Source organism: Petaurus breviceps, unplaced genomic scaffold, assembly GCF_028583685.1.
Source record: "Petaurus breviceps papuanus isolate PSGF00001 unplaced genomic scaffold, PetGlider_PUasm1.0 190, whole genome shotgun sequence".
Classification (NCBI taxonomy): Eukaryota; Metazoa; Chordata; class Mammalia; order Diprotodontia; family Petauridae; genus Petaurus; species Petaurus breviceps.
Genome location: NW_027185810.1, coordinates 3,230,728 through 3,253,066, shown reverse-complemented (window position 1 = coordinate 3,253,066; position 22,339 = coordinate 3,230,728). Strand labels below are relative to the sequence as shown.

At 39.0% G+C, this 22,339-nt stretch overlaps 1 protein-coding gene across 1 annotated transcript in view; it reads right to left on the bottom strand.

Moving 5' to 3' along the window:
- The window catches only part of JARID2 (jumonji and AT-rich interaction domain containing 2), a 334,505-nt gene that overhangs the window by 188,737 nt on the left and 123,429 nt on the right, over positions 1-22,339 (bottom strand). The window contains exon 2 of the mRNA XM_069092440.1: positions 4,140-4,275. Coding sequence (XP_068948541.1) covers positions 4,140-4,275 — 136 coding nt within the window. The remainder of the gene's footprint in view (positions 1-4,139; positions 4,276-22,339) is intronic.

Below are 22,339 nucleotides of genomic sequence, written 5' to 3'. Positions count from 1 at the left end.
AATGTGTATAAATGCTTATTCCTTTCTTCCCCTTCCCGATCCCCTTTTCCTCGTCAGCAGAGAGAACTGGAGGCCCCCAATGAGGCTTGTATTTTCATACTGGTCAATATAAGAATTTATTTTGCTTGATTGGAATGATTTGTTTGGAAGAGGAAAGGGGAGGCAAGGGCAAAGAAGGGGAGGGATGGAAAGAGGAAGGCAAAGTACCAATAAAAAAAATTTTAAAAAGAAGAAAAGGAAAATATAAAGTGGGGACACAGAGACATGGGCAGAGTTGTCACTCCTGTTAGGATGTAGTTTGTTTTTTTAAAATAAGCTGTATATAGTAAGATATTCAAAGATATTTGGTTTCACATCTTTGTATGTTGATGTTAATGTTTATGTTTAAGCTCAAAACAAAACAAAAAAATTTATTGTTCTGAACTATGCCTCATTATTTCCCTCAAACTATTGTGTTATACTAATTCGCAGGCTGAAATCAGAATGAAGAGGCAGACTTGGATTCTGTTTTGAATCTGCTTTACTTCACTGGGTCTCAGTTTCCTCATCCGTAAAAGGCAGGGTCACAACTATATGGTACTGTGGGAAGAGGGCTGGATTTAGTCCAGGAAGACCTGGATTTGCATCCTAGCTCTAAAATATTAAATATAAAATTATGTATATATTAAAACATTATCACATACAGGAAATTTTTTTTATTAAAATGAGCTTAATTTGTTATATTTTGATACAAAGTCTGCTCTCCTCCTCCTTATCCCAGAGGTATTCCACAACCCCAAAGCCAACACGTATATTTTCTATCAACATATTTTAAGCGTGAAATATTGATCAAGTTATTTTGATAAATTCTAGACTAGATAATCAAGGATTCTTTCTATTCTCAAAATCTTATTCTATACTTCATGCTTGGGGATACCACCACTTAAAATATTTCTGTGATATCCCCACACAAACTTTAGGGGAGGGGGAAAAGGGAGCAGAGAAATGAGGAGGATGAAAAAGAAAAATAACAGTAATAATCAAGGTAACCACTGCACAGCATGTATTTATCCCTCTTGGCTTTCCAGAGCTCAACTTCTTTCAATAATTCAAGGAATAATATCCCATTTAAACAACAAAGGGCTTCCCAAAACAAAAGAAACATCCTCTTTCTGATTCTATTTTCCCACAGAGGAAATACAAATAAAAAGTAAAGAAATATGCACTGTATAAGAGCAGAGGTCCTTGGGTAGCCTGTGAATGTGAATATTCACAGTCAAACTACAATACTAATTACCAACCAAACCCCCAAAGTAGTGAGGAAAAGGAGTCTCTGATGGGATAGGCTACCAAGCCCCCTCATGACAGCCTCAGTGATAACCCAGCATGTCCCAGGCCCAGCACAGCACCATCCAGAGTTTCCAGGGACATGCACAGCCAAGACACTCTATGTCAGTTCAATTCTCTTCCTACCCTCTGCAAAGTAAAACAAGTTCTTGCTTGGGTGGCAAGGACAAACGGTTTTGTGTAGAAGGCCCATTACCCTTAAAACTAAATACCCAGATCCTATAAACATTTACGCTTATTTACTAAGAACTACTGACAGAATGTATCTACCAAAAAGAGCTGTTTCCTATAGCCTGAAGAAAAACTAATTAAAATTAAAAAGAAACATATACATGAACCACCTCACAACTAAAAGAAAGAAGCCTTCATATCTTACAAGGACAAAATTCACAATTACACTTGGGGGGTGGGGGTGTTAGGAGGTGGAACCAGATGGATTATTCCCACCATAACAATTTTTTTTTTTTTAAGTAACTGCAAGGTACATTTAAAATTCCCAGCCATCTTGATGGAGATATCCTTGCCGGCTTTTCTTCTAATTCTTTTCTCAGTATTGTGAGCTCCTTGGCAATAGTAATAGGAAAAAAGGGAGCCCTATTCAGCCACTATGGTTGCTATTTGAATGGATGAAGTTAGCATTTTTGTTGTTTTGCCCCAACTCAGTGTTTGTTCCGCCATAAACACCTGGCTACTATGACTTGTTGAACATCTCATAGATCGCTCAATTTAAAAGAAAATCTCTTTCCCCCTCCTTAAGTTCAAAAGGAGATTTACTGAAGTCTGCATTTGTGGCTGGAACCCATCCTGAGGTTCACCTTCCACTGCAGCTGAGTCTTAAAAAAAAAAGATATGCTACTGGTTTCCCGCCATAGGGTTCTTCCACACCAGCCTCCACTATCTACCCTGAGAGAAAAATCAGACCCAAGGAGAGAATATATGACCATTGTTGTAACGACCATCCAACCATCAAGTGAAGTTTTCCAGCATTGACTGAGCATCAGCATGGCTAGACCAGACACCGACCAACTCAAAAGGCACAAAATATGTATAACTGAGGAGCTAATAGCAATTTAGATGAATTACAAGGATGCAGAAAAAAATAAAGAAGAATCTCTCTCTATCTGGGTGACCCGACTGAAACAATTCTTACCCTAGGTACTAATCCAGCTGGCTGCTGCTATTTCCTCCTTCACTTCTAGTTGTATGGAACACATTCCCAAAACACAGATTTAATTCTAAACACGACAAGAGAGAGGTAGTCTAGTCTTATTTGACCCTGAACAAACTTGTGAACTGCCATCATCATCATCATCCTCCTCAACACTTCCTGGTACATGATATATGCTCCTGTGACTGTTAATTCCCATTTTCAAGATAAGAAAACTTAGGCTCCAAGGGAATGTCCAGGGCCACAAAGCTAGTCAGCTTCTGAGGCAGGATATGAACCGAGATGTTGTTTATCCATTATGCCATAACATGTCTTATAGGTGCCAAATCCAATCAAAAGTATAACAAAAGAAGGGTTAATATTTTAGACTACATCTCCACACCAGAAGATGGAAGAGGCACACATGTATTAGCTTATATGCAGAGATCCTACTAAAACTACAAGAGTCAAGGAGGCATCTTTGGGACTTTCCTCCCTTGACAATACCACCCAACACCAACCCCTCCCCTGCCCACAAAAATAGCATCTCCTTGCCACAGAAAAGCAATCACAGGCCACCTTTCCCATAACAGCAACTCCCCTTACAGCTAACAGACTAGGAAGGACTCAGACACCATATATCCTTTCCCCAGCTTGTTATCAGGGTTCACATACATGACTACTAGCTTTCCTCAAAGAACAAGCATGTGCTACCAAAAAGGGAAGAAGTCATCTAGCAAGAGTGCAGGAAGCAGAACAGCAGAGGCACCTGACCTCCTTTCTATTCTCTACAAGGATAAATCTACCCATCAGCTCAAGCTTCTCCCTCCTCTCCACAAACTCGGGTGCAATGAGAGTCACTGACACCACTGTCCCTGATGGAGCGAGACAATCCACAACCTTCAACTCAGATCTCCCCTGGTTCAGGTGACTTAGTCTAGGCCAGGCAGCTCCAATACCACAGTCTGTGTCACCAAAGAAAAAATTAGTGTGTACCACGACAAACTCAAATAGGGAAGCATATTCAAGGACATCCATTCTTTTCAAGGTTTCATGGAATTCTGTCCCAACTTAGGTAATGCAACAGTAGATAGATCTGATTCTATCTATACTTACTTAAAAGTACCTTGCTCTGAATGATAAAGTAGAAAGATCTATGTGCTTTAAAAAATAACTCTTAGAGCTTTTCAGGATGATAAATCATATCAAAGTGTCTTCCACACCAATGGAGGATAATATCTGTTCAAGATGTGGGCTTATGCTTTACTCTATGTCCTTGGAAAGGAAGGGAACAAAGGGCTGTCTGCCAGTGTGGGCTGATCTTCAAAGACAAATCCCAAGACTTCTATCAGGCCGGCACCACTGTAAACTGAAGAAGATGTGGCCTTCAGCTGGGGACTCAAGAATGACTAGGGCTCAGGGTCAAAGAGACGCGGAATAGAGAGAGGACCATCTGGTCTATAACAACCACCAGAATGGAAAAAAGAATCTGTAGGTGGAACACCCAACCCACTCAAGTGCCAGGGAAAGCAGCAGCATGGAGAAAGGAAGGGAGAATTAAAGATTTTCTCCTAGGGATCTGCAAAGGCCCTAACTATTTCTCCTAATTCATCAGCGCTACCATGACTGGAGAAATCCTTCCTGTGTCAGAGAAGAGTCAACTTACCATTCACCGTTTTCAGGCTCCCATTAATGCCATCACCATGCTGTCTCTTCTGTGCATTCTTGAACTCCTTCAGAGACAAATAAAGGACTTTGCGTACCACCCTTTCTTCTGACCATGGAATCCCATCACTGTCATCCTGAAGATAATAAAGAAAGAAGAGAGGGGAGAGGGGAAGGGGGGGGAAAAAAAAGGGGGGGTTACTCAAAGGAACTAGGCAAGTCTTCAGATTCAGATCCAAGAAAATTTCTTAAAGAAGAACTGTGTCCAATACCCATGTCCAGGAAGTATTATAACACAGGAGGGATGGAGGTTGTGGCATTTCAGTCATCTAGGACGCATAGCCAACCATAGGGCCACATCCATTCTCCTGATCAGGGTTTTTCATGGATCATTTAAAAGTAAACAAAACATTAACTGCTGCAAACTTCCCTTATATACCTGATAATCAGTAATATCAAGTATTTTATGAGCAGATCTTAGAAATAGAGGCATACCAACAAGTAAGTACCAACAAGTTCTAAAGCATCTTTTTTTTCTAAACGAGGTAAAGTTAAAAAAAAATTTCTTCACAAGCATTTTTGAGTACCTACTACATGACAGACACTGTACAAGTTCTAGGAATACAAAGAGAGAAAATAAAATAACCTGTCCCCCCCCCAAAAAAAATCAACCATCATTCTCTTAAGAGTTTCCATTCTCCTGGGGCACCCAGTATAGTTATGGCAAGACTAGATGTACAGAGATATGCATATACAAATAGAAACTTTGGGGTGGGGGGAGAGAACAACAATGCGGGGACCAGGTGAGGCCTCCAAGGGAGGCAGTACCTAAACTGTATTTAGGGAAGGAAGCTAAGGATTCTGCAAGGTATGGATTCGATGGTCTCTGAGTCCCCCCCTCTGATTCCAAACTTAACGATCTTAACATGGTGTTCTGTCTACCATGTTTATAACTTGCTTCTTTCAAGCTTTCCTCTAATAATATGAAAGAAAGAATTCCAGACATAAAAGACAGCTCAAACTGTAGAACACAGGAGAGGAAATAATTTGACTTTCTTTTCCCCGTCATAGATTGTGACACAGTCAAACCTTTGTTTCAGGATCATCAATTTGGTAGCTGAGAGGAAAAGAGACTGAAGACTGAAAGGCTGGAGGACACATTAGGAAAATATGGTTACAATCCATACAGTCAGCTAGATGGTACAGTAGAAAGAGTGCTGGACAAGAAGCCAGAGAGACCTGAGTTCAAATCTACCCTCAGAAACATGGTTCTGGACCAGTCCTTTAATGACTGCCTACCTCAGATTTTTCATACGCAAACCAGGGATAATGAAGGCACCTAGTTCTCCGAGATAAAATGAGATATCTGTAAAGTTCTTTGCAAACTTAAAAGTGGCATATAAATACAAGTCATTAGTCTTACTCCTGTTAGTATTATCATCGTGGTCCATGTGAGGGGTGATGAAGTCTTAAGGGATTGTCGGGGTTTATGTGACTGGAGAAAAGTGGGGGTGACATGAGAGATAGTATGGAGATGATGGGTAGTAGTACCCTTGATGGAACTAAGAAAGTTAGGAAAAGAAATAGAAGGGGAACTCAAGAAAGAGATGAAAGTTTGAGGGAAAAAAAAGAAGCATTGCAGAATGGTAGAGAGAAAAATTTGCTAAAATCCTAAGTTTAAAATACAGAGGGAATTCACAGGTCATCTAATCCAAATTGCTCCTTTGAAAATTTAATAATAAAGGAGTTTCCCAACATATAACTAAACATTAGAAAAACACATTTTAAGATCCCAACTCAATTCACAAAACAGAAATTATGAAAATCAAACACGAGAGGAACAAAACTAAAAATAGAAGTCACACAGGTAAGGGAGAAGATGGGATCTGAAGCCCAGTCTGCTGACTCCAGACCCAGGATTCTTTGATTCCAGACCCAAGGTTATTTTCACTACTGTTGCTCAGTCATTTTAGTCGTGTTCAACTCTCCATGATGCCATTTGGGATTTTAATGACAAAGATACTACAGTGATTTGCCATTTCCTTTTCCCGTTCATTTTACAGATTGGGAAACTAGGCAAAAAGGGTTAAATGACTTGCCTAGGATCACACAGCTAGCAAATGGACAGATTTAAACTCAAGACGATGAATCTTTATGACTCCAAGACCACACTCTATCGACTGTACCACTTTGGCTGTACCAAAAGCTGCCCTTTTCACTATAACCTTGTAGATAACATGATTTTTTTTACCCCAAAGGAGGTTATAATACAATCTGAACAGGCTAGATTTCAATTCTAAGCTCAACTCAGTGGTATAACTATAGAAAACACTGGACATGTGACTCTGACAGAGACTACTGTGAGACCACAGGGAAATGGGGGGGGGAGGAAAGGGGGGGGGAGGGGGTGCCACTTAGTTTTTCTGGCTCTTTAGTTTCCTCATTTGAAAAATGAAGGAGATAAGATTGGATGACCTATGTAATCTTTCCACCTAAATCTACGATCCTCAATGAAGGTGAAGGAGATGGATTAGTGATTAGGAAAACCAGGCTACAGCAGGAAAGGAACGGGAACAAATAAAACAAAATGGAAACCCCATTCATGTGTGCATGTATGTGTAAGCACACACATGTGCATGTGGAGATAGCTACAGAATGTACAGATTACCACATTTTAGAAAGGGTTATCTGTCAACTTTCTATTTTAAAACTAAGTAGAAACCTGAAGAAGTTAATTTACAAACTAAGAGAAGATGAACAGTTTAGATATTTAGATAATCACTTTCATTGAACACCAGGAAAACATACTCACAAGTTACTTAAAATTTGACATAAAGGCAAACATCAAAAACTCTACCAACATTTTAAACTCCACCCCCCCAAAAAAAACCCTCCAGTTACAAGTTACTTTTGACAGAAGATCTATGAGCAACACACTATATTTTATTTTCTTCTGTTTCAACTTCAAAATTTTAGAATTGTTTTGCCTAGCAATACGATACTAGTCCAAAGAAAAAGTGCCACAGAGATCAATAGTCACTGGGAAGAGGGACAAGAACAAAGTGAACAGAACCAGGAAAACAATTTATGTAATAACAATAATACTGTAAAGATAAAGCATTTTGGAAAAAGAAGGAACTCAGAGCAACACAATGAACAATCATGATTCCAGAAGATTCCAAACGAAACATGCAATCCTACCTCCAGAGAGAGAGGTCAAAAATTCAGAGGACAGATGGAAGCATATTTTTTTTGGACATTCCTAATTCAGGAATTATTTTGCTTAGTTATAAATATCTATATTATTTATATAGACATATATTTATTTATTTTATTTGCTTTTTGGAGGGGGGGAGGGCAGGGCAATTTGGGGTTAAGTGACCTGAATTGCCACCCCCTTCTTCAGTTTATTTTAAAGATAAGGAAAACTGAAGCAAAAGGGTTAAGTTACTTGCCGAGGGTCACACTGCTAGTATATGTCTGAGGCCAGAGGAATTTAATTCAGATCTTTCTGACTTCATTCTACTTCACCACCTAGCATACTATCCCAATCCCACTTTACAGATGAGAAGACTGAGACCAAAAAAAAAAAATTAAGTGCTTCACTCATCAGGGTCACCAAGCTACTGAGTGTCAGGATCTAAATTTCAACTCAGATTTTCCTGACTCAGAATGCAGTGCTCCATCCACTACACCAAAGGGTGGAACTCCTGCATGCATTCATAACGATTAAAAATTTTAAAAGCCCAAAACATCTTTTTAAAATGGAGCTGTGCTAACAATCTACTCAATTCTGTTTTGGCTGGCACCTTCATCCTGACGTCAGTTACTAGAAAAGAAACATCCCGTTCACCAACTAATGATTCTAGCGGGGAAAAAAAGCCAGCTGCTATCATGTGTTTAGGCAAGTTAAACCAGATCAAATGAAGGAGAAAAAAAATCCAAGAAGGAAAGGATTCATGAGATGTATTTATTGACAAAACGTTTGCTCTTCTCTATTCTTCTATCTGTAAAATGGCTTACCCAAACCAGTGGGCAAACCAATGGCCAAGATTCTGGGATGGAAAATTCTGGTGCTGAGATTGAAGGCGAGCCACTAGACTGCTCTTTAGCAGTGTCCAATCTTGGCTGAGACTTGATTATCCTTCCCTCCACCTGAATGAGTTCTACTCATTTACTCAACCTCCCCCATCTCTGTCTGTCTGTCTGTCTCTCTCTCTCTCTCTCTCTCACACACACACACACACACACACACGAAATACCAAACCATCAAAACCCAGAATTCAGTCTGGCAATAAACTGACTCTGGTGCTATGATTCTCCAGTACACCTCACAAAGGTGGCAATAATTCACAATATTACAAATAAAACCAGCTTTTGGGGCTGCAGAGTCATGATGAATCACCTCTCCATAAATATTTGGGCCCTAGGAGTGGTTTCCTAGACACATAAACCAAAGATGAAACATACTTCCATTTAATAACCCTACACAAACTTCCACCCACTCACACCTCACTGAGGTGGGGAAACAATATAAGAGAACAAGAGAACTCTTCCCATGTCTGGATGTTAAACAAGAAATACTTAAAAACATAAAGTTACCACCACAATGCAACTTTATCCAAGCTGTTTTCATCAGAATGTTACTGTTGATAACTAAACAAAAAGGCATAATTTTTCCCTCAGGGAAAAAAATATATACTATCACTTCTCAAATTATAACCATCATATTAAGCATCATATGTAAATTTGTGTGTGCAAGTGCCTATATGTACATATGGTCCGCTGGCAGGCGCTGAGGACACAGAGGAAAAAGGTAAACAATAAGTTTAATTCTGTGGGAGATACCTGTATGAAGGAAGAGGAAGGGGAGGAAAGCCTAGTGCAAAAGGCATAGGGAATGGTACCTGAGGCTAAGGATGATAAAGGTAAAGGTAAGGAAAGAGTAGTCTAGGCATGAGGAATAACCCCATGTAAAGGTATGAAGATAGAAGTCTGGAGAATGAATGAATGAATGAATGAATGAATGAATGAATGAATGAATGAATGAACGAATGAACGAATGAAACAAACATTTAATAAGCCTAATGGGAGAGAAAACACAAGGATGGTTTCAGCAACAAGCAGACCATAGAAAAGATCCTAGAATGAAGTGATAAAGCAGATGGTTATGGCTCTTCTTAAATGTCATTCCCACTGGTGAGAATACTTTCTGATGTTGGATGGAGGGCTTGGCAGGGCCAAGGACTTGAAGAATGACTGGAGCACCTGCAGGTCACTATAATAAGCCAGTTTGGCAGGAAGGAAAGATGCAGTCAGAGAATCTCTCCCGCAACTTTCACTTACTAGCTGTGTAACCACCAACAAATCACTCTCATGCTCTAGACCTCATTTCTTAATCTGCAAAATGGAATTTAAAAAATTACCAGACCTACCTCAGTAGGCCATGGTGAAGGCCTTTTATAAAACTTGAAGTACTTTGCAAATGACTTGTTATTATCTCAGTCTATAAACTCCCACCTGGCTTTACTTGCTGGCCTAGACTCCCCCCCCCCACAAGCAAACACTTAACTCATGATTTCCTAAAAACTTTCAGAGTCTCCACCAGTATTTCAAGTGTACGTACACATACCCACACAAAATGTAAATCCGTTATCAGTAAGGGATGCTGACCAACTTGATTGGACAAAAGATCTCAGGTTACATAAGCTAAAATTTTAAATAAACTAAGACCTGAAACATTCTATCCCTCCTATTTCATTTTTACAACCTGCATATGTTTGAAGGGAAACTTAAGACACGTTCATTTAAGTAAAATTTTTATTCTGCACATGGCATTTGAAACCCATCTCAGAAAACAGCCTCTTGGGTCCCTTTGTCTCCTGGTCACAAGACTTGAAAGCAGGAGATCATTTTACCAGAAATATTAAAGTTCTACCTTATCCAGATCACAAAGCAATCTCTCCCTTCTCTTGAACAAAGTTTCACATTTAATTGTTCTCTAACAATCCCATAGCAGATGGTCTTGCTTACACAACTGGAGTAGATTTTTATTTCCACAAGCAATAAATAAAAGCTTGAGTTTATGTAGCACTTGATAAATATTTTTTCTAATTTTATCCTCATATCAATGCTGAGAGGAAGCTGCTATTATTATCCCCATTTTAGATTAAGAAACTGAGGCAGACTAGTTAAGTGTTTGCCCACAGCCATACAACTAATAAGTGTCTGAGGCTGAATTTAAACACATATTTTCCTGATCCCCAAGTCCAGAACCTTATCCACTGCACCACCAAAGCACCAGCATTTAAAAAACATCTGATTGGCAAACTTTGGTGATAAATCACTGGGAATGAAATAGAAGAAGTACCATGGTGGGAAGACCTAACTTCCCACTTTATAATGCAATGTTAACATATAAATAATGAAATGTTTCCAATTCTATTCCTCAAACTCAAATAAATACTGAGATCTCTCACATAACAAGAGGAAAGGGTGAAGTTCTATTCATTTTTAGTGGTATAATGGCTTTTAAAAGGTTGATAAGCTGGTAGTAAAGTGGTTCTTTGGAAATTAATAAGACATATTTAAATTTCTTTGGATAACTTGAGATGAACAAAGTGCCTTACTATCTTTACTGGATAACTTGAGTCATAGGATTACAGAACTGAAAAGGACCTCAGCAATCATGTGAAATCCCATAATCTATGATCCTATGATCTAAACTTAAGCCCCTTGTTTCACCAATGAGAAAAACTGGGTCCAGGAGAAAGCTGACTTGCTGAAGGTGAGAGACAGAATTCAAACTCAGGTTGTCTACCTTGAAATCCAGCTCTTACCACCAGACACACTATATACAGGGACGGTACTTGGGACCATACCCAAACAAGATATATTTGAAGGAGCTGGCAATATTTTGCCTGGAGGAAAAAAAGACAATAATCATTACGATGATGAGCACTGATAACATGAGACAGAATTGAGTTTTAATCATACCTGAGTAACCAGAGGAGGATTTATTTGATATTTTCCCCTTTCAAGAAAATACAGAACGGGGGGCAGGGCTAGGTAGCACAGTGAATAGAGCACCAGCCCTAGAGTCAGGAGGACCTGAGTTCAAATCCGGCCTCAGACACTTAACACTTACTAGTCATGTGACCTTGGGCAAGTCACTTAACCCCAATTGCCCTGCCCTCTCCCCCTGCAAAAAAAGAAAATACAGAACGGTGAAGAGAAGGGGAAAGAAAGAGAATAAATGTTTCCTAAGCAACAATTATGTGCCAGTCCCCGTACCAAGCACTTTACAGCTATTATTTTATTTGATCCTCACAACCCTGTAATAAAGGGGGTATTATCATCCTGATGCTATAGACAAGCAAATGGGAAGCAGATAGAGATTAAGTGACTTGCTCAGGGTCACACTTGCTGGTATTTGTGCCTGAACTTGAACTCAGATCTTTCCTGATTGCAGTCCTAGCCATCTGCCTAGAAAGGACACAACTGCCATTGGACTTGGTTTTATTTATTGGGGGGTAAGGAGAGGGCGCTAGCACAAACTCAAAGGAGAAATGAGTCTAATATTCTCTCTTTATACTTTGTCCCTAATACTGAACTTAAATGCTGATGTCAAATCAAATCAATGTTCTTTAAATAAAGCCTGAAACGAAGCACCATGGCAATCTATAATAGTTGGTGTGAATAAATGTACTGAGAATTCAAAATATATTTCTACATACTCTAGGCTTTAAAAACTGAATTATTGATTTGATATACCATAACTGCATCAGGAGTTCTTACAATTTATTGTCTGAATACCTATTTGGAGGCTTTTAAAAAACATGGACTATTGATGAGGCGAGCTATAAACTGCACTCAATCATGATAGAGGTGAAAGTCTTTACAGCAGGCTGCCCTCCAGTACAAGGGATGCCAAATTCACTGACAAGACAGTGACCTCCAGCATTAGGGATGCATTCAGAACAGTTGGACAGTCCCAACACACAGCACAGACATTCAACAAAATTGATAATGGCTGTCCTTTATGGAATGCTTTAAAAGGTTTGCAAAGGTCTTCACTTATTCTATGTCATTTGAACCTCAAAACAACCCTGTCAAGCAAGTACTACGGCTATTGCTAGACCCATTTTACAGACGGAGAAACCAAAGTTCATACCTGACTAGGTGAATGTCACACAGTAAAGGTTCATTCAGGTCTACCTATCTTGAAACTCAATGATGATATTCACTAAATCACAGTGGCAGGTAGGTATCAAGGGTGAGATGCACACATCAGGAGAAAGAATGATTATCTAAGAATAAGTATTCCTACAACTTATCTAGTACAGGCATCCTCAGCCTATCAGGAAAAAGGCCTAACCTGGTACCCCATTGTCTATTTCTTAATATCTGAAAGAATGACCATACCTAATGTCCACAAGCTCCCTCCAAATAAACAAAGCTTAGTGGGGCCTTGTAAGACCTCTGATATACACAATTAGAATACATACATATGTTATAAAAAGCAACACATCACCCACATCATTCAAGCATTCTCACACACAGAAAATTGGTTTTGCAGAATATTCTTTCATTTTGCATGGAGGTTGGACTAGAATAATGATGACCTCTATGGTCCCTCCCAACTCTAGGATCTGATGAACTAATTTACAAAAATAGACTAGGACTTGCCAAGACAAATTTTGCATGCAAAATAGAGTCCAAATTCAAATGCTTTGAGCCACTATGGACAAACAAATCCTACAACAGGGTCTGGATGAAGCTTTCTTATCCTTAAGCATCCATGCCCAAAGAGAAGCCAATACAGCCCATAAAGGTACCCAAATTGCCTTTTTCTACAACCTTCAAGTGAAAAGGAAGTTAATATGAAAACCACATTGAGATTAAATCCTTGGAGGTTGTGCACACCTGTATTTTGAGTTAAAGTAAAAAATCTTCCACACAATTTTAAGTATCTGATCTGGTTTAGTTTATACCCAGGGTCATAAATCAACAGAGGGAGAAAGGTAATATAGTCACATGCAGCATTAAGTTCCATGGAAAACCATAAAAGTGGTCTCTGAGAGAATGTAGCATTTAATAGAACTTGATACCCCTGCTATGTATCGATGTTAAGTTTCCAAATAACAAGTGCTTAAAGAAATGAGGAGGGGTGGTAGACAAAACGACCAAAGCTTCCCCATTTCATTCTGCCAAGATAAACATTTAAAGGAAAACTGAGATCCTAAGTTTGGGGGGAGGAGAGGAAGGGGGAGCAAGAACACAGATTCAGTTAGAGGAAGAAAGAAAGTTTAAATTTCCTCATTTATCAAAATTAGACTGACCCTTCAAAGCTCACTACTGGTAGCATTTGCCCTAAATGGCACCTCTAGTACCATTGTCAGCTTAATTGATTTTCTTGTACTCCTAAAACCAGAGCTCAAAAGGTCAGCCTCAACTAGCAACACAAAATCTAACAAGGAATTAATTAAAATAATTTTTTTCTTTTCTTTCTTATTTTTATTAGGTGGTGGGAGTGGGTCAGATGTTTAAATCCAAATAAGATCACCCTCTGTTAGCATCTAAATACATGGAAAGCAAATTATGTGTGTGTGTGTGTGTGTGTGTGTGTGTGTGAGAGAGAGAGAGAGAGAGAGAGAGAGAGAGAGAGAGAGAGAGAGAGAGTGTTTAAGTGGGACAAGAGATTAAAGACTAATAAGAGGAAGCTTGAAATGGAATTTAGGAACTTCATGCAAATTCACTGTCCTGCTACACACACCAAAAGGACTAGACTGTGTCAACTGAAGTAAGAAATGTCTTCGTTTCTTCAGTTTGACTGGATGGATACACTAGAGACTCAAGAAGAGAAAGATAGCTTCAAAGTCACTTACTTGTTTCTGATCTGGTATTTTTCTATTAAAGACAACCAAAAAATACAATTTCACTTTCTCTTCACACCCTCCTTCCAGCCTTTACCGACGCTAAATATGACCAGCAGACCACTGGCATGGGCAGATGCAATCCAATGTGGCTGGATCTGCTCACTATTCTTCACCTAAATTTATTTAATTAAAATTGTTGATAACCAAAAGATACTTTCTCCCATCTCCAAGGAAGGTGTCCAGACGTGTGTGTGTGTGTGTGTGTGTGTCTGTGCGCGTGCGTGCGCGGTTGGGGAGGAAGAGGAGATGACTACCATTCCTGGCTTCTGATCTGTGCTAGAACAAAAAACAAAAACAAAAACAAAAAACAACATATACAGCCCTTCAGATCCCCAAAAGCTATAGAAGGGTTGGCTCAACAAAACATGATATAGGAATGTGATGAACTATTGGAAGTGATGAACCAGACAGAGTCATAGAAATGTTTGAAGGCTATGCAGAGTAAAGTGAGCAGCTCCAGAACTATTTACACAATGACCAGAATAGTGTAAAGAAAATAAGTCTGAATGACTACAGAACTTTGGCCAATCCTAAGTCACAAAGGTGAACCATACTCCCCATATCTGGGTAGAAAGAAAATAGACTAGAGGTGTAGAAAGAGACATGTATGTACTGAGAGCCAATGTATCAATCAAATTTTGTTGGAGGGCAAAGGGTGGGGGGAGGAGTCATGTGAAGCTAAGAAGAAGTTCCAAGGAAACATTTTTAAAATACACATAAAATATAGAGAGGGAAGTTTTGAAGGGTACACAGACAAGCAGAGCAGGGTTTTTGCTGTTGTTTTAAATCATGTCATATATTAAAAATACAATATACATATATTAAACTTTTTAACAGTTCAATCTCATAGAAGCCTCTTCTATGAAATATTCATAAGTTGATGTTCATAATCAAAAAAAATTCTATAACAACACAAATTTGCTAAAGCTCAAATTCCATTATCAAAGAACAAGCAAGACTTAGAATTCCCTCAGATTAGCTCCATACTCATCTACAAAATAGTCTAGAAAATGCTTTCATTACCAATATTCAAGTCCCAAAAAGGGGAAGGGTGAGAGAAAAAATATATTCCCAAAGAAACAAAACAAATGGCTGAGAACACAGGACAGGCATCAAACTGACCTGCACATGCATGACTGGTGTCTCCTTTACCTTTCCTTTAAATTAAAAGCTTTTCACACAGTAAGGCTTCTTTAGCCTGACGTGTTTCCCAGGTTCAAGTAAACTGACAGAAACTTCTCCCAAACTCCCATCAAATAATGTGTACTTATCTTTGATTACAGTCTATTTAAAAAAAAAAGCTACAGTCGAAATTGGATTAATAACTTCTGCTGAAAACGATTTATTGCATAACACAACTCTGACAGCCTGAATCTCGGGCCACCAACTGAGCCTTTATAAAAGTCTGCTGGGCAGCTGCCAAGTCAGCTCTTTGGAGTCTGAGCATGTCAGACATCTGAGACAGTAGTCAAGGCAGCAGCATGGGCCGTGACATCCAGAGCCCTACACGTTTATGGTTAAATGGTACAGTCAGGAAACAGAGCAGGGAGAGCCACGAAACACAGAGGTAAAACCTCCTACAGCTGTTGATCTGACAGTTTAGTTTCTTTAGCATAATCAAAAAAGACCCAATAACTGTGTCAGGATTTTTCCTCCAGAATTGAACACAAATTAGAATGCCAATAGGGAAAGGTTGGGAGGGGGGGGAGGAAGCTGAACGTAATTTGCTCACTAGGTCCTGAACCCTCAGTCTTCTGAGACTGAATCGCAAAATTGAAGAGATTTCATTAGAAAAAGGGTAATCAAAAACCCCCAATGAAGAAAATGAGAACGCACATGTACTCTAGCATAGCTCACTACCCCTCATTATTACCAGCAGTCAGAAGAAAACAGAGGGCATGAATGAAGTACTGACCAAGTGAATTCTAATTGATTTGGCTCTTTAAAAACGTAAAAGGGGTGGGGAAGGGAGAGAATCTCAATATAAATGTGCCTTTAATTCTTTTTTTTTTTTTAGGCAAATTAATATTCTAAATTAATGTGCTCATTAAAGGCTGGCCATGTCTTTGAAGGAGCTGAGCCCTTCCAGAGTGTGCCTCTTGATTTCTTAGGAAAGAACATTAACTGTTTCAAGAGATTAGAAACAGATCCACAAGGGAAGCCAGGCCTGAATGGAACCTGGCACGAGGAGAAAGCAACTGAAGGCATCAAACAAATATACTGAGCCCACATCCACTTCTCTAGTCACCAGCATAAAGATGGGGAGATTCACATGCCAGTCTCCCCAGATAGATTAGATATTAACCTAAGTAGACTGTGTCCCTAAGAACAAAGTACCAGCTCTTTCAGTCGGAGAAAGCCTTTAAGATACTGGTTTACTTAGGCCTTCAAATCTTATTCTAGGGCATCTGCCACAATTAAAATCACTGGGATTAAGACCAGACAAAAGCGCAAGACTGGTAGCCAGTGAACCATGGCCTCCGTTCTGCTGGTTCCCAGCCACACAGTTACAAGAGTGGCTAATTCCTGGTAATGTATTTCCCCCTCCAGGAACATATGGATGAGACTCCCTTTCACAGAGAACCAAAGCACATGTCTGTAGCATATTCTTCACCATTAGTCCACACATTCATTATTACCTCTACTATTGTCTCCTTGATAACATAAAGGAAGCATGGGATAAGGTCAACTGACACCTGGATGGACTAATTTCCTTCTGCTCAGCACTGACCCCAAACATAGCCATTTACAGGTCCTTCCATGGCACTCTCCTAGGCCTGCCCAGTGACAGTAAAAATCAAAGCAGTGAACTCTGCAGCTGAAATTGTGAAGTCTCACAATCACTACACCTCAGCCAAAGGGATGTCTGCCCCATTCCCTACATGCTAGCCAAAGTTCTGCTGTTTATTTTCTTTGAGGGTACAATTCAGTTGCGACCCTGGATGAAGCCTCACCTCGTCTCCTTTGCCACAAATGATCTCTACTTTCTCTGGACTTTCTCACAACATTTTGCATATCTCATGGAACTTACAGGTATGCTATATTATAAGCACTTACTTTATTTTATTATTGAATGACTGTATTATTTATCTAGCACATATTACATACTGGATTATATTTACATGTGTCCATCTTACCTGTTCTACCACACAGATACAGTATAAACTCCATGGAAGGGGAGGAACTCGCACATCTAGTATATGCACACAAAACATGGTCAATAAATATATGTGCAATGAACACAGTAACTTTCCAAATCTGCAGAAGAATATGCTTTCGTAATGGTTTCTCTGGGCTCTAGAAGACCAGACCAAGGTAAATAGGGCCTTGCCCTTACAGTGTGTCAAACTATTCTAACTCTCTCTAAAAGTCCATACCTACTAGGGAAGGCCAGTTATAGATTCTATAAAGACTATCTTAAGGCAAGCATAGTGAGAATACTGACTACTTTAAAAGTGGGCAAAAAAAAGCGGGCAAAGAGTAGGATGCAACAGATTCATGGAAATCCCTTTTTTCTATTTTTTGTACAAGGATGTTGATAATGGTCAAGTCTATAATTAAAAAAATAAAGTTTATGACAATAAATAACAGTAAAGGTGAGATTTTTAGAGTTTTCCTCAGGAGAGACCTTATTTCTTACTAACTTCTAATCCTGTATTCTGCTAAATGCTGATCTGATCTTTAATAAAGCAAACACTTTTTTTTATTTTGAGATTTAATACATTTTATTCACAATGTATAGTTAACTGATTTTTAGTTTTCAACATTGACTTTCATAATATTTTGAGTTTTTAATTTTCTCCTCCTCCTTCTCCTCCGCACCTCCCTAAGATGGTATGCAATCTGATATAGGCACTACTTATACATTCATATTTTCACATTAGTCATGATGTAAAGAAGAACTAGAACCAATGGGAGGAACCACAAGAAAGAGGAAACAAAACAAAACAACAAAAGAAAAGCAGGGCAAATAGTCTGCTTCCATCTGCGTTCAGCCTCCAAAGCTCTTTCTCTGGATGTGCCAAGCGCAACATAGCTGTTACTGTGTGTGTACAATGTTCTGGTTCTGCTCATTTCACTCTGCATCAGTTCATATAAATCTTTACAGGTTTTTCTGAAGTCTGCCTGTCATCATTTTTACTGCACAATAGTATTCCATTACATACATATACCACAGTTTGTTCAGCCATTCCCCATTTAATGGACATCCCCTCAATTTCCAATTCTTTGCCACCACAAAAAGAGCCGGTATAGGTTAGGTACGTAAGACACAACAGTCAAAGACTATAGTAATCCACTAATTTTTTTAAAAAGGAAAATGGGTACACAAAAAAGAGAAAAATGTACAGATGGCATAACACAATATACTTTTACTTTTTACCTCTCAGTAAGGGGGGGGGGTGTTACATGGGAACTGCTTCACACTTGCAGTTTGTATTGATAGGTTTTACTTAAAAGGGCTTTTTCTTTATTATTTTATTATTAAGAGATGATTCTATCAAGCAGATGAGGGGTACAAGGTATACAGAAATCACTGCTATAAAAGCCAGGGTAGCGTGGGGGGGAGGGGGTATTGGTTGACACAACCATAAAGCTTTAAAAAAAAGGGGGAGGTTGAATAAGTGGAGGGGGAGCAGAACCCTTAATATTCCCACCTATCCCACAAATACACACACACTAAAAAATAAAACCAACAACTCCAGATGCTCATTTACTTGCTGTCCAAAAACACACCATAAGCCTAGATTCTCAATCATACAGACAAATTTAAAAAAAAAAATCACCAAAAAACAAAAACAAACAAACAAAAACAGAGTTTTGGGAAGGACAAAGGAACCTACCTTTTAAGCAATCTAGGCCTGGCCAAACAGTTCCTAATAAACTTTTTTTTTAGTTGGCTCAAAAGTTCATTTGGGAGGTTGCTAAAAAGCCTTTAGAGGGAAAGCAACAATATATACCACAAACTGTCTAGCATGACAATGCAAAAGTTGGGAAAAAAAAATCAAAAGCAATTTGATGATTTGCCCTCCCTAGTAACTGAGTGGGTAGGGGGTAGGAAAGGGGTAACACCACCTGAGAAGCAAGACTAAGCTGTTAGGGAACCTAAAAAACCCTGTCTGGGCCCAAGCGACTTAATTCATCTAAAGTCTTTCCCATCAGTAAGACAGGAGAGCAGTCAAGGGCAGTAGGCAGATTCACCTGGGTGTGATAACTTTCCCTAGGGAAATTTTTAGGAGAAATACAATGTATTAAAAGAAAAAGGAAAGGGGAGGCACAGAAGAAGAAAGAAGGAAACAAGCTTCCCAGATTCAGGAGCCTTCTGGCCTCTGTGATTAATGTCTCAATCATAATTCACAAGCAGTGGACAATTGATAAATTAGGCAGAAAGGGAAGCAGAACCCCAAGTCAAGCCCTCCCCTTTGTACAGAGGTATTTAAATGTATCCCCTAGTAAGTATCAGTGTAAGAAAAACCCATCAGCCATGTGAAATCATAAATAACCCACATATTCTTTTTGTATATTTAGGCCTGGCAAATAAGTAAGAAAATGACTGGCAGATCCACTTTCTCACTTGCTCAGCCATAACCATCGGCAGGGTGATGTGGCCAGGAGTTAGGAGGCAGGCAGGCAGGAAGCACGCCCCTAAGAACAGAGAACTCTGTAGCGCCTGGGCTCTCTCAGTTCCTTTACTGCAAAGCCAAAATAGTCCCAAGAGGTGACAGAGGGCAAAACTGGTGACTCATGTACAGCAGACACTGGACCAAGCCGTCACAAAATGGATTACAAGGGGAGTAAAATAATAATAATAATAAATTTAAATGAAAATAAAAAATTAAAACTGCATGGTGGAGCAAAGAATATGTAAGGAACTATTTTAGCCTAAACTCACAATTTCTTTCTCTTTGGACCTCTGGATTAAAGCTATGCGTTGACCTATTTGAACAGAACAAGAAGCTAGGCACTGAGTAAGGTTGTCTGAGGCAGAGAGAGAAGAGTGTCAAAGAATCATCTGCTAGAAGGCATCTCATTTGCTCATTCCTGTAGCTTGCATCTCAGTCATGTGATTTCACCCCCCCCCCCACTGAATAAGGAACCAAAATCATTGCTTAAGTATCTCACAGATGTACTCCTAAAATATTAAGACTAAAAGGGATCTTAAAAAAATCATGTATTATTTCTATTTCTAGGAAATAAATATTATCCCTATCCAAACACCCTATTTTTATAGCGATGAAAGAACTGAGGCACAGAGGAAGTAAAATTCATGTCCAATATCATATATTCAAAGCTGGAAGAGGTCTTAACTCCTAAGCAGGCTGGCTCTCTCTTGTTTAGATAGATATAGTAGCTAACGTTTGTATAATAACTCTATGGCCTAGGTGCTTTATAAATATGATCTCATTTGAGCCTCATGTCAACCCTGGGGGTAAGGTGCTGGTATTATTCCTATTTTACAACTCAGGAAACTGAGGCAAACAGAGGTTGTGACTTGTCCAAGATCACCCAGGTATTAAGTGTATGAAGTTGAATTTGAATTCAGGTCTTCCTGGCTCCAGGCTCAGCACTCCCTCTACTAGGAGTTGGCCTAACAAGAACAACCCAGTACTACACAACATCTTGCCTTCCTCTGCATGGTTCAAATTCGCTGTTTTATCTAATTAAAGACAGCAAAGAGACATTTGAAGAGCTACCTGGACACCATATATCTTGTGCAAGACCAATTTATGCAGCTTTTATACATGTGGTCAGCTAATCTTCCCAATGCTTTTTAGGGGACAGGGTCTGTTTTCACTTATAATTTAAGATAGATAGTTGAAGAACAAATAAATGGATTTTAAATTTTTTTGAAAGGAACTGTATTTTTCTGAGTAGAATTACAGATCTGACAAATATTTTCAGCAATTCTACCTCAATCTAATTAATAATCCTTTAAGGTGGAAGTAGAAATTCATTTGCATTCATTGCATTACCAATTTTTGAAGAAATGCATAGTACTGAAATTCTTCTCCCTTTTCTCTTATCCTCCCTATCCAAAAATCAGAAACTACCGTAAGATAAGGTAGAGGTGCTATAAAAGAAATTGTTGGCTTTCTTTGAAAATATTTTAAAAATAACTTTCCATTTAAATATTGTCCCTCTTACTTCAGTTAAGTTTTTCCTGAAATGTGTGTTTTTTCTTCTTCCAGCTCCCTCCTTCAATGAGGGTCCCAATCACACTACCCATCAAAAACTCCAATAATAACTTTCATTCACTACATGACACAAGGTTGGCATAGCACCTTCCCATGTATTTTACTTTGAGGCGTATAAACTATCTTTTTCCCCTTAAAAAGTTAAGAGCTAAAGTAAAGCTTGTTAACCTTTGCTAATTATTGCTTAGAACACATCACAGTAATTCCTCTTAGATTTTAAAAGTTAAAATTAATCCCCATTCCCCACCCCCCACTCCCTCACTCTCCTACAAATAGATTCCTTCCCCCAGTCATTGAGAAAATACAAGAACATGTTGGAAATTCATTTTATTCTTCAATCTGATACTGAAAATGCTTGGAGGAAGGGGGTATTAATCCACACAATTTTTTTATCTTAGAAAAGTCAGGAAGCCTTTCAAAAACTTCTAAGACCATTTTACAAAAGCAAGTATCCTTGCCCAAAATGACCCCCACTGACCTCCTCAAAAGGAAACACTTTCAGATTTTAACACACATATACACAGACAGAGAAACTCAGCAGGCATTCCCTAGGGGCCTAAACAAAATAATCTCTAGTAATTACCATAATAACAGAGAGGAGATGGGTTTTTACAAACTCAGAATTGGAGAAGAGAAATTCATGAACTGCACTACACTGTGTAGAGAAGCAGTCTTTACAGGGAGACAGAGGCAAACTTAGAAAAAACAGTTACGGGGATTCCGAGAGGACCAATCTACAATTTTAACTGAACACCTACTGTGTGCAGGCCAGCTGAGGTTTGACAAAGAAGTGCAGGGCCTGGGTTGGGTCTTCAAGAAATTACAAGCCAGTTGGGGAGACAGGATAGGACAAGCAGATAAAAGCAGTAATTAACAATACAAGGTAGTATATTTACTAAGGGCTAAAAGCACAGACGAATGCTAAGGGAGTTTACAAGGGGAGGAGGAGGAAATCACAGTGGGCTGAAGTCTTTGAAAGAAGGTAGGATTTAGATAAGCAGAGCAGCAAGAGGAATAGTACAGAGCTGATTAGAGGACACAGCTTCAGGGTAATAATCATTTCAAAGGCT